Raw genomic sequence first — 11,552 nt, 5'->3', positions numbered from 1 at the left:
TTTCCCTGTCATTTCTCCAGGCTCCCAGCACTTCTTTTTAGCCATGGTGCAGTTAGAGTTTTTAAACAGTTTAGGGTTACTAATTCTACAGAAGGATAATTGGGAGGCTGGAGAGGAGGAAGGTGAGGAGTTTTTGGGGGGGTTAGTGAGATACATTAGACCAGCAAAAGGTTTGATGAATGACGAAGTGTTAGTAAGGGAAGGGAGCAGTGAAACCTCTCGGGGAGTAACCTGTTCAATCTGTTTGGCCATCTTGCATGATACACCTTACTACTTCTAATTATTTCCCTTTTTTAGGTAATTTCTTGTTACTTATATGCTCTGGACATTTTTCCTTTCCTCTACCTCTGCTATTCTGTTTCTGCAAAACAGAATTTTGCATATGGCTTGTTTTCTCACCATTGCTTTGCTTTCCCTCAGCTCTAGACAGCCCTACCCTCCTCATCCCTGTTGACAGAACAGTATTCTGCTATTATCTAAAAGTAAAAGAAGGGTGAACAGCCAGAAATAATAGAAGAAAAAAATGGGTCTAGTAGGTTTCTTGCAGCCTGTGAGGTAAGGCAGAGCCACCTTTACAGGAGGGATCTGCTGTGTTCCTTGGAGGGTTTACACATGCTTAGAAATACTTGTCTTAGAATGTACAAATTCCTTACTGCAAAGTATGTGGAAGTGTGAATGCACTGACATACATATTAATGATTTCCCTGCATAATGATAACATGCAGCTAAAGGTTGCTTTGCATGTTACATTTAAGCAAGGATTTAATAAAAGCCAGGTTCCTGGTTAAGGAGCCTTGTTGTTAGAGCACGTGAACATCGAAGTAGAGGGCATCAGAGTTCCTGTAAACTCCAGTCTCAGCCAGGTGAAGCTGGTCCCTAATGACTGCAGGAAGCTTTAGTTTATAAAGTAGAGAATAAGTTACCTCATGCATTCATTTACTGTTAGGGCTCTTACAGCTATTTCAGTTGTAACACTCGGTAATGTGCTCTCTTAATAAACAAAAATGGTTTACGGCAATCCTGATAAATGACAGGACAGAGATTTGAAACCTGGGGAGTTTTTGGTGGTTAATTGTTAATCTCCTGTTAGAAAGCAGAACAACCGGAGGCTGAAATACCAAGTGTGAATTGAGGCTCAATACTAAGAAATATCGACAAGCAAGTTAAAAATTCTGAAGCGTTAGGATTTTGCTCTCAATGGAAGGGAGGGCAGTTGCTGCTTTTGTCTTGTAAATGTTGGCATTGACACTGAAGTCCTGTTGTTAAAATATTGTTACCAGGGCGTGGGCTTTCCACATCACTGCATCTCCTGCCTAAATTGCTAATGCATACTTTGCCCTTCAGCTATAGCTTAAAATGCAGCAGTCCTGAAGGGTCTGGTAACAAGTTGATCATGTTATACAGATGTTAACTGTTAAAAATAATTCAGACCTGGTCAGGGCAGAAGTTTGCTGGGATAGCCTAAAAATATGGTCAAGTCACTTTATTAGAAGGTCAGTTTAACCATGTTGTGACAGATATATTGTATTTGGAACTCTAAGAGTGCTGTGGTGTGACTGGGTGCAAGGAGTGCTTTAGAATGCATTTAAAACTAGAACGTTTTGCTTCTGTGCCTTTCCCAGGCTAGGCTAGGAATCAAGTTAGTAAATTCCTGTTTTCCCCTGTCTTTAAGATAACAGTGTTATTAAAGGCCAGTATACATAAATAATTTCAAAATCTGTTTGTGTTTACTCTGCCAGTTTTTTGGTGTAATGACGTCATGAATCAAACCTTGCTGATTCATTTAGCGAACATAGCTTTCAAAAACAGCAAACATGTAGTAACCAAGTTTGAGACTTTGACCCAAACATCAAAACCAGCAGGACTATATTGAATGTGAAGGGAATTTCCAGTATTTCTGGAGACTGGGCAGGATATGTCAAGTTATGCATCCAGACAGAATTGATTTTTTTTTTTTTTTACAGCCTTACCCCATTGCTGTTATTGTTGCAACTTAAAACCCAAATGACTATGGAGTACATTTTGTACTAACTGATAAATTGCTGTGCTCTGTAGTGGGGAGGGGAAAGACAAACCAGCCAACCAAACAACCCCCCCAAAAACCCCCAAACCAAACCTGTTGTGTCTTAGTGAGTACTTCAGTCACTTGCTGCGTCTGCCTTGGTCACACCAAAATTTTCTCACTTTCCTGTCAGTGCCATTCTATTTAGGTTGAAAGAAAAGAAAAATAATTAGTGCACCTCTCATAATGGAATGAGCCCTGTGTTCCTGTCATACTGATCTAAAATGTTTACATCAGTGCAGCTCATGTTGTCTTCCAGATCAGGAAAGGGTATAACAATGTAAGCACAGCTATGCTTAGGCTATACTGTGTACGTATAATTGTGAGCAGAAGGGAGAATGGCTGGCAAGAGCAGTGAGTATTTGCAATGTACTGGTGAAGTCACATCTGGTTTACAGGCCCCTGTCAAAGTCTAAATTTATGACTTAAAATAGGGGAGCTGCTTGGTTGAAACTAAAATAATCTGAAATTCGGCATTTGTAATAGTATATGAAGTTGTTGCATAAACAAAAAAAAGTGTTAGAATATGCAGATCACCTGTGGTATATTTGGAGGAGTATCAGAATCTGGAATGGGATAGTGTGAAAAAATCATGCCAACTCAAATGATTCAGCATCAAAATAATTATTAAAAAAACCCCAAAAAAACCCAAACAAAAAACCCCACAAAACATTTTGAAGTTATATTTTCCTTTAAAGACAATTCAGAAGCTTTCCTTTCCTTAATCTGCAAGCTAGTCAGTATCATTACAGTAAGGTTTCTAGCACAAGCATGTTGGCATCTGAAAAATGCTGTTAACATGATAAATTAATGCTGCTAGCCTGTAATGTAATGCAGGTTTGGCATTGTCTTTTGCTTTGTGCCATTAGTCATAGAGAAAACATGATTTAAAGAGCTACATTTTAAAAACCACCCAAGTGTTGCTGCAGAAATAGAGCTCAATGGATGTTTTACTGTCAATTCTTTTTTAATTTTAAGCAATTATTTCTCCTCTGACTTCAACTTTATGCAGATTTCTTGTGTTCTTGCTTTACTTAGCCGTGAAGACTTCCAGCGGATTCCAGAGCTTGCCATCAATCCACTGGGAGACAGAATCATCAACGCCTTCTTTCCAGAAGGGTGAGTTCCAACAGACTGAATTTGCAAGCAGGCACAAAATTTGTAGTTTGTCAGAAATTTTGATAGGAGTGAATTGCTGATAATTAAAGCACAGAATTTGAATTTATGAATAATTGAACACCTCAGACTTATCATGTGTGTGGGTACATTGTTTCCTCAGCATGTTTTCGTTCTGTCACGAGAAATACTTCACAAATTTACAATTTTGTGTGCTTTATTCACTGAAACTCAGGCTTCATGTCACAGTTTTACTCTTCTATGGACTTTGGTTATTAAAGCAAACTTGTAGCAATATTATTTTATGTTAAGTAGTGTTGCAGTTAACTAATTCAGTCTTATTTTCCACCTTTTAGCCTCTAAGTGTACTTTTGTTTTTAGATCAGCTTTGTTTGTGGTTTTTGATCACATTTAAGGCATAGCTTATAGCACTTTGAACATAAATCCAAAGAGATGATAAAATTTGTAGTACTGTCTGACTTCATTACACCCCTCTAGATGGTTCTATGGAATCTTTTGCTGTTTTTGAACACATTTGTCATTACTGATTAATCAAGATTGGATTGTCTAATGAAGTCATAATATTGGCTAATACCAAGCAGGGTTTCCTGAATAGAAAGCAGGAGTCCTGGAAGGTACTTACATAGCTGGTTGCCACAGAAACTCTAGAGAATAGAGACCTATTTGTCAGGGAGCAGTGAGGGATGGGTGCCCCACAGGCAGGAGCCAAGGGTGACAGCAAAGCTGGCACGTGTAGTGTACTCAATAACAAAGGGCACAGCACCTGAACAAGAAAAGCAGAGCAGGTCCAGTGACTGTTGTCACATTGGTCAACAGTCCAGTGGTTACCAGACAAGCTGACAGTGCTGAAGAAAGTCTCGGGTTAATCCAGGGAATCAGGGTCCAGATCAGCAAGGTACATGGCCAGACTGGGGCATAGCTGCAGGGTAGCTCAGGCAAGAGCCAGAGGTGAGGGCTTGAGCTTAAATAGAGGTTGCAGGCAAGGGGAGGGGAGCCCTCGACAAGACTTCTCACAGCTTCTTTTTTCACACATCATACTTCACAACAGCATGATCCCAGGTTGCAACTGCACTGTCTCAGAGCTGGGTTTGAGTGTAGGCAGCCAAACCCTGGGGAGGTGGGAGTGTAAGGGTCTGCACGGTGTTGATGCTTTAGATATTCATACTTGCCTTTACTGAAATAAAGAACTTGTGTAAGCTACACTAAAACTGACCTGCTGAAATGCTTCCACAGAGAGGACCAGGTGAATTTCCGTGGATTCATGAGGACACTAGCCCATTTCCGACCCATAGAAGACAATGAAAAGAGCAAAGACCAGAATGGACCAGAACCACTAAACAGCCGAAGTAACAAGCTCCACTGTAAGAAATGTGAACCTTCCTGTAGAAGCAATTATTTGTCTTTTTTTATTATTTTCTAGGGAGGGAGTGAAGGGACTTGAGGTCTTCAGTATGGTCACTCTCTGTGGAATAATATCCTCTAGTACCTGATTATTTTTTTTTAATTGACTTGCAAGCTTACCTGTTCAGAATGTCAACAATTGACCCACTCTTGTATTGGAATTTGGTGGAATTGGTTGAATCTTGAGTAACGGATATGCTTTTCCAAACATCTCATAACAGGAGTGTTTCAAAATGGTTTGCATCCACAGTTATTCCAGATTTAGAAGCTGCATCCACAGTTATTCCAGATTTAGAAGCTGCATCCCATATGTGAATGGGCTTTTCTGCTTCTTTATCCAGTCTTCCATATAAAAGTGCTTTTTTTTTTCCTCACATTCAGCTGAGTACTTTCTTGAGTATTTGGATGTCTGCCTACAGTATGAGCAGAATGCTCTTGCTTGCTAATCAAAGTTGGCAACAGTCCTCAGAGCACTTAAAATTTCTGTCATATCTCATCCAGAGTATAGTCAAAGAGAATGAATGGTAATGTAAAAAATGGTTGGCTTTGAAGTTAAAGGATTGAATATATCTCAGTGGTAATTACACTTCCATGACTCAGGGCTCTGAAGAAATATCTCTGCAAGCAGAGTGCTTCTGAAAGTGCTCATACTGTGTACTACTCAAGTAAGATTTTTCACTTCTTGGCAATAACGTTATTCCTGTGTGCAGTAATAACCCTTTATGGAGCTGAACATTAATTTTATGGTGAATTAAAATTCTAAGCTAATTCTCTTAAAATGATTTATGAATACATAGTATCATTTCATATATTTTTAGATAAATGTGTTACTATAAAAAAAAATAATGGCACTTGCATTAAACTCCTCATTCTCTTCTTCCCTGTAGTTGCCTTTCGGTTATATGATCTAGATAAAGATGACAAGATTTCCAGGGATGAGCTTCTTCAGGTAAATGGCACAGGGCTGCTTTGAATGACTCTTTTGTGACTTTCTCTGTGACTTCACACCCATTTAGAATAAAGAGGGGAATTACAACAGTCTTCTCAAAATAACTCCTGAAGGAGTTTGGTGGCTAATTGTTTATCTCTGGTTTAAAGCTTTAGGTGTGGTATGAGACTTAATTCTCATTTGGTAGCCCAGGCTGTTTTGTCAGACATGGAATGGTTGGACTCCGTGATCTCAAAGGTCTTTTCCAACCAAACATTTCTATGATTCTATGCTAGATTCGAGTTAAAACCAATGTTAGGCCAAGCAGATCCTATTGGAAACATGGAGACTACACTAAGCACCTTAAGAACTACCTTCTGTAACTTCAAAGGTGCTTCTAACAGGACTTCTCAGGAACAGTCCTTGAGGTGGATTAGGTTGTTTGCCTGATCCTCTGTGTATCCTCTCAGTAAAATAAAACTTCTTGAAACTGTGGCAGAGGTAATCAAAGTTCATCAGTGCTGCATATATATGAAACTAGGCTTGAGCTAGGAGTAATTACATACTACTAATCCTAGGAAGTAGACATGGCAATTTGTGGTTCCTGATGTACCAGGATTTGCTTTTGACTGAAACTGCCCTCTTCTCTCTGCACAGAAAATGCTTTACTAACTGTAGAGAGTAATGGCAGTTATCATATGACAATATACTTACAAGATTCCTGTAGGCAGCTATCTCAAAGAGCAGATATTCCATCAAATGTTGGTATTTTTGTGGGGAAAAAAAATAGACAAAAGCATGGGAACAAAACATACTTATTCCTGGTTCCAAAAGCTTTCTGGTACTTCTGCCTCTTCCTGCTGCCTAGTGAAAAAGCAGGTTTCTTTGTCAAAGGTGGCTACAAAAGGAAGCTGTCTTCTGAAAGCCTTGGTGTACAAAGGCCAAATAGAAGTCTGTCTTGAAATTACTTCCATGGAAATCCTCCAGGGTTGTTCTTGTATGGTGATATTTTGTATTTTGACAGTATGCATGAGAAAAACAGCACTAAGAATACTTCTGTTCTATGTCAACTGATTATTTTTTAGGGGTTTTTTTATTAAAAATATAATAATCTGGGGACTTCTGTATGTTACAGGTATTACGGATGATGGTTGGTGTAAACATTTCAGATGAGCAGCTGGGCAGCATTGCTGACAGGACAATCCAGGAAGCTGATCAGGATGGAGATAGTGCCATCTCTTTTGCCGAGTTTGTAAAGGTTGGTGAACTACCTTTTTAACAACTAAATGAAACTGCTTGGCAATGGGCAAGTAATTTAGACTTAAATGCAAATAGAAACACAGAAGAAGTCAGTGTTAAATAGTCCTGTCTGCCTGCATTTGGCAAAGCCAGCCTTCTGCTAGGTCTCTTTCTTTCCTTCTTTACCAGGATATTATATATATATTTTTTTTTATACTGTCAGGGTACTAATAATTAGTCTGTGTGTTTCTTCATACTCTTACATAAGCTACAGCACTGAATATACTGCAGAATTTTAACTTTTTTCTTTTGCAGCCACTTCTTTCCATACAAGTAGCCTGACTAGCACAGTTACAATAGAGTAATTCTGCTGTAATTGTGCTGATCAGTTTTCACTGGAAATTTCATCCATCAGCAACACAACTAAGTCAGTATTCAAGTTCCTAGCTCTATTCCTTTGAATTGCATCTTTTGTTAGTCTGAAATAGCTAATAGTAAGGAGCCATTATATAGAGAGTGGAGAAAGCTGTCCTATAGCAGAACAATTTCAACTAGCTGATGGGATGGTATTGACACAAGGAACCAGACTGGTCTTGGAGGTGGACAGAAACAGGACAAGAGGCAACAGAAACAAGCTGCAACATGGGGTAATTCTGGCTAGCTATAAGGAAAACTTTTTACTGAGAGGTTGATCATAGGTGCTGAAGATGTAGAACCTCCTTCCTTGGACATATTTAAAACTTAACTAGACAAAGCCCTGAGTAACCTGATTTAGCTGGCCCTGCTTTAAGCAGGAGTTGAGGGAGTTGGACTAAAAGACCTCCAGGGGTCTCTTTAACTTTTCATTACTCTGATCTTGGAACACTGAAGTCTACTGCCTGAAGCAGACTAAAGTCTTTGTACCTCAGTGTTAATAGCAATTAAGCAAATGAAGTTGCCCCCCCAGTTCTACAATGATCTTCATTAGTGATGCTGTGGTCTTGATTTTTAGCTCTTCAATGACTGCTCCTGCTTCTTCCTCTACTCTGTTTTCCCTTCTGTTTCCTGGCCGTGCATTCCCACACAATCTAATTTAGGGAATCCAGGCCTTTCTGGGCTGTTGGCAGACTGAAACTGCATTAGCTACATTTTATTTTACAGCCTTCTTCCAGCTTTAATGGCTGAAGTTTCTTTTGTTGGAAGGTCCTTAGTACAGAATGAAAAATAGCAGTCTGAAGATGAAAGACTGGCATGCCAAATTGAAGACATCCCATGTTCCTGCCCATTTGCTCTATACTAGAGTAAGAAACATTGTAGGAGGGAAGTATGAACGGTAATTTAAGTAGCTGTTTCTGAATTTCATTGCAGGTTTTGGAGAAGGTGGATGTAGAGCAGAAAATGAGCATTCGATTTCTTCACTGATGGATGGAGAACCTATTCCTTTCTACCCCTTCTACATAATGAATAGAACTTTGTTTTCTCCTTAGCACCTTCCCCCAGAGCATTGCTACTGGTGCATATACAATACATCAACCCCTCCCTGATTTGTTCTACCAATGTGAACATTCCCTGTGCGTCAGGAACAAAGGGAAATGGCTGCCATGCAACTTGGAAAGGAGTTGGGCTTTTTAAAATATTTTCCTTCTTTTTTTTTTTTACCCTTTCTCCATTGTCTCCTTCTGCACTACTGTTTCAGCAAAAATGTCTCTCCTTACGTACTGCTGTTTAATCTACAAACTGATTCTTCTGAGCTCTGAATCTGAGAATGGAAAAATGGGAATGTGCCACAGAAGCGCCCTCTGAAACACTTTGGAGACGAGCATCTACTCAAATGCTAGGTGCAGTGATAATGATTCACTTTTGCTTCCAGTAGCAACACCACACTACAGCTGCCTTTTTTTTTTTCCTTTCCCATTTACCTCTTTACATGCAGATTTGTTTCTTCCCTGCTTCCAAATCTGCCTTTTACTTGAGGACTTCTCAATTTCTATGGCTTTGTTGTACAGCTAGCACTGAATGCGTGATGATAGCCTACAGTACTTTGAAGTACTGTGAATAGTTGTTTGGTGTTTTTTTCTTTGTGGGATGAATTCACAGGGACAATAGGAGAATCTGTGGTGAAGACAAACTGTGGTGTCCTCAAAAGGAATAGGAATTCTGCACTAAAGTCACTTAAATTCTTCCAGTAGAAGATGCAGAAACTTTTCTTTCCTTTGAGTAGCTTGCAGGCTTGACAGCCAGTGGACCATGAAGTGCCCTTTCCAGGTTGCTTTGCTCTAGGATCCCTCCTCTCATCAGGGTGGTTTTGCCTCTGAAAGTGTTTACCAGTGTACGTAATGCAAGAAAACTAGTCATGCCAAAATCTGGATTAGTAGTTCTGTCACTGCCACCCCTGGTAAAAGTGTCATGAAACATAGTACTGATTTCCCCTCCTCCCCAGTCACAGTGACCTGGATAATTGGTAATTACTTCCATTTTCCAGTGTGGAAGTCCTGGTCTATTAGACTCAGGTTGAGGGTGGTAGCTGTATTTATGAAAGCCCTGGTATAAGAATATAATTTGGAGAAGTACATATTATCCCAACTATTTCAGAATATATTTCTACACAAGTCTTTCAGCAAGTATAAGATGATTAATACCATTAATATAATGCTGATAAATTAGATCAAAAGTATTGAAGGTTTGATAGTAACAGAATTGTCTGTGGCTAGATTGGCAAAAGATCTCGTCCAGTTCGGCTGGAGCATCCTAGTCTGGGAGGTCCTTCTGATAAAAACAAACAACCCTGTGAGCTTCTTTATTGAAGAATCAGTGTTATAACTGCTTCTCTATGTCATCTGTTAACATTTCTATTACTACTTACCAGTCTCAAACTACCCTCAGATGTGCATTTTCTTTTTTCCTCTGTTTCTTTAATCATCACTTGTCTTAAAGAATAACATGCAAGTCTCTGAAGGATTTTTGATTTCTTTTAAATTAAGGAATTGCAAAGTGAAATGTTGCACTTTATTGTTATGCGGAGTGCAGCACAATTCCAGAAAGAAATGTAAATTAAAAACCTCTACTCTGTATGAGAAAGAAATATTATAGTTTTATGACCATGTCATGTAAAATAGGAATGCGATTATGTTAACAGATTGAAAAGTAAAAAAGTGTTTGTAGGCTTTGTGATCTGCTAAAAAGTAGGTGTTGCTCTCTTCTGGCTATATAGTTGTAACCTACAGTTGTGCCTTATTGTCCCAGTGAGACTGGATATTGTATTTATCAATCCATAAATAAACCTTCCACTGTATAAAAAAAACAAACCCAAAACCTGAAACTATTCCCGTGTGGTAATTGACTGTCCTTTAATGACTGGAAAAGTTAAAGACCAGTAGAATAGTGCTAGCAGACCTTAAGATTTCTTTTTAATAACTGAGCTTGTTTTCAGAGTATTAATAATCCTTCATTCTGCTAGTAGAGTGGAGGAAAGTAGTGCAAAACTTGAGCTCCACAAGGGGATCTGCACTCCTAATACTGCACTGTGGATCCCCTAACAATGAGCTTCACACCTCCCAAGTTCCAGGCGAGGTACTTCCCCCCACCCTCCCTGTAGCCTTGTTCTAAGTAAAGGGTATATAATACTAATGCTAGTTTGATGTCTGTCCTTATAAGCTCCCACCTTAGAAATCGGGTACTTTTGTTAATGTGCTCTAAGGTGAACACCAATACTCTAATAAGTGCACAGGTTAAAAAACAAAACAAAACACCAACAAAAAACCCAACTAACCTTCCCCCAATAGCAAAAAAAAATATACCCCAAACCCCAGCTATCAGAATTTAACTTTGCTGTTAGCTGTATAAACCACATGGAAGCCACTGGGCATCTTATTCAGTATTCTGAAATCTATAATCTATATCTTTAACAGGTGATTTAAAAGATGGTAGACAGTCAGAGAATGAGTTTTACAGGGCTGAGGTCTTAAATTTATAGTAAATTTAAAATCATTCAGAGCTGAGCTGTACAGATATAAGCAGATTTTCCACAAGAGTAATATTTTTAGCATACCTAATTGCTTGTAGAAATTAAAGTCTTCTAGAGAAGAAAGGTCACTTGTGAAAGTTAAAGTCTGGAAGAGGGATGAGATTTTCAGCTCAAAGGCAGAACTACATAATATTTAATCATTTGAAAAAGCTGTATATGGAACAGGTATTTAAATGCAGGTTAAACATTTTCTTGTCTGCTGTCACATAAGCAGTAAAGTCTATTTTCAGGTTTGTTGTATTGAATTGCTGGATGGTTGGCTGCAGAAATCTATGGTTACAATTAATTTCATTAACAGTTAAGAGTATTATGAAGACTACAGAAATTGGAAATAGGTTTGATAGCCAATCCATACTGAAAGGTGGCAAATGAGTTGACTTAAATAGCTGTAGGCCCGTTAGTTCGGCATCGTCTGGGTGAAACAAAGGAATCTGAACACAGGAATTGACTCGAGGAACAGAATTAAAAATAATGTTAGTTTCCCTAATTTCACAATGGAAAATGGCTTGGAAGTTCTGCTTTCAGTTCTTTGAAACTACACCTTTGGTTGTGTGGTGTGTGGATATAATATTTAAGCTGGCAGAAGTGTGTCATTTAAGCTGTCAGTCTGCATTAAAACACTGCATGAGAGGAAGTTCTGTATTAAAGGGAGGGAGATGTCGGCTGCAGCGGTTTGTAGTAGTGGTGGGTGATGAATCACGGTTCCGTGGGGGTGTTTCTCCCGAGTTCTGAATGGGGAAATACTCCTCCTCGCAGCGCTCCCTGCATTCACCCGTCAGACT

The 11,552-nt window shown here is 39.0% G+C and overlaps 1 protein-coding gene across 1 annotated transcript in view; it reads left to right on the top strand.

Moving 5' to 3' along the window:
• Window positions 1-8,701, top strand: part of LOC104525949 (calcineurin B homologous protein 1) — a 17,726-nt gene extending 9,025 nt beyond the window's left edge. The window contains 5 exon segments of the mRNA XM_010169255.2: window positions 3,101-3,181; window positions 4,433-4,560; window positions 5,488-5,549; window positions 6,664-6,786; window positions 8,115-8,701. Of these exon segments, the coding sequence (XP_010167557.2) occupies window positions 3,101-3,181; window positions 4,433-4,560; window positions 5,488-5,549; window positions 6,664-6,786; window positions 8,115-8,168 (448 nt within the window). The 3' untranslated portion in view covers window positions 8,169-8,701.
• The last annotated feature ends 2,851 nt before the right edge of the window (window positions 8,702-11,552 follow it).

This window comes from Antrostomus carolinensis, unplaced genomic scaffold, assembly GCF_000700745.2.
Source record: "Antrostomus carolinensis isolate BGI_N321 unplaced genomic scaffold, ASM70074v2 scaffold14030, whole genome shotgun sequence".
Classification (NCBI taxonomy): Eukaryota; Metazoa; Chordata; class Aves; order Caprimulgiformes; family Caprimulgidae; genus Antrostomus; species Antrostomus carolinensis.
Note: the sequence above shows the minus strand (reverse complement) of the source record. Positions and strands in the feature narration are given on the sequence as shown.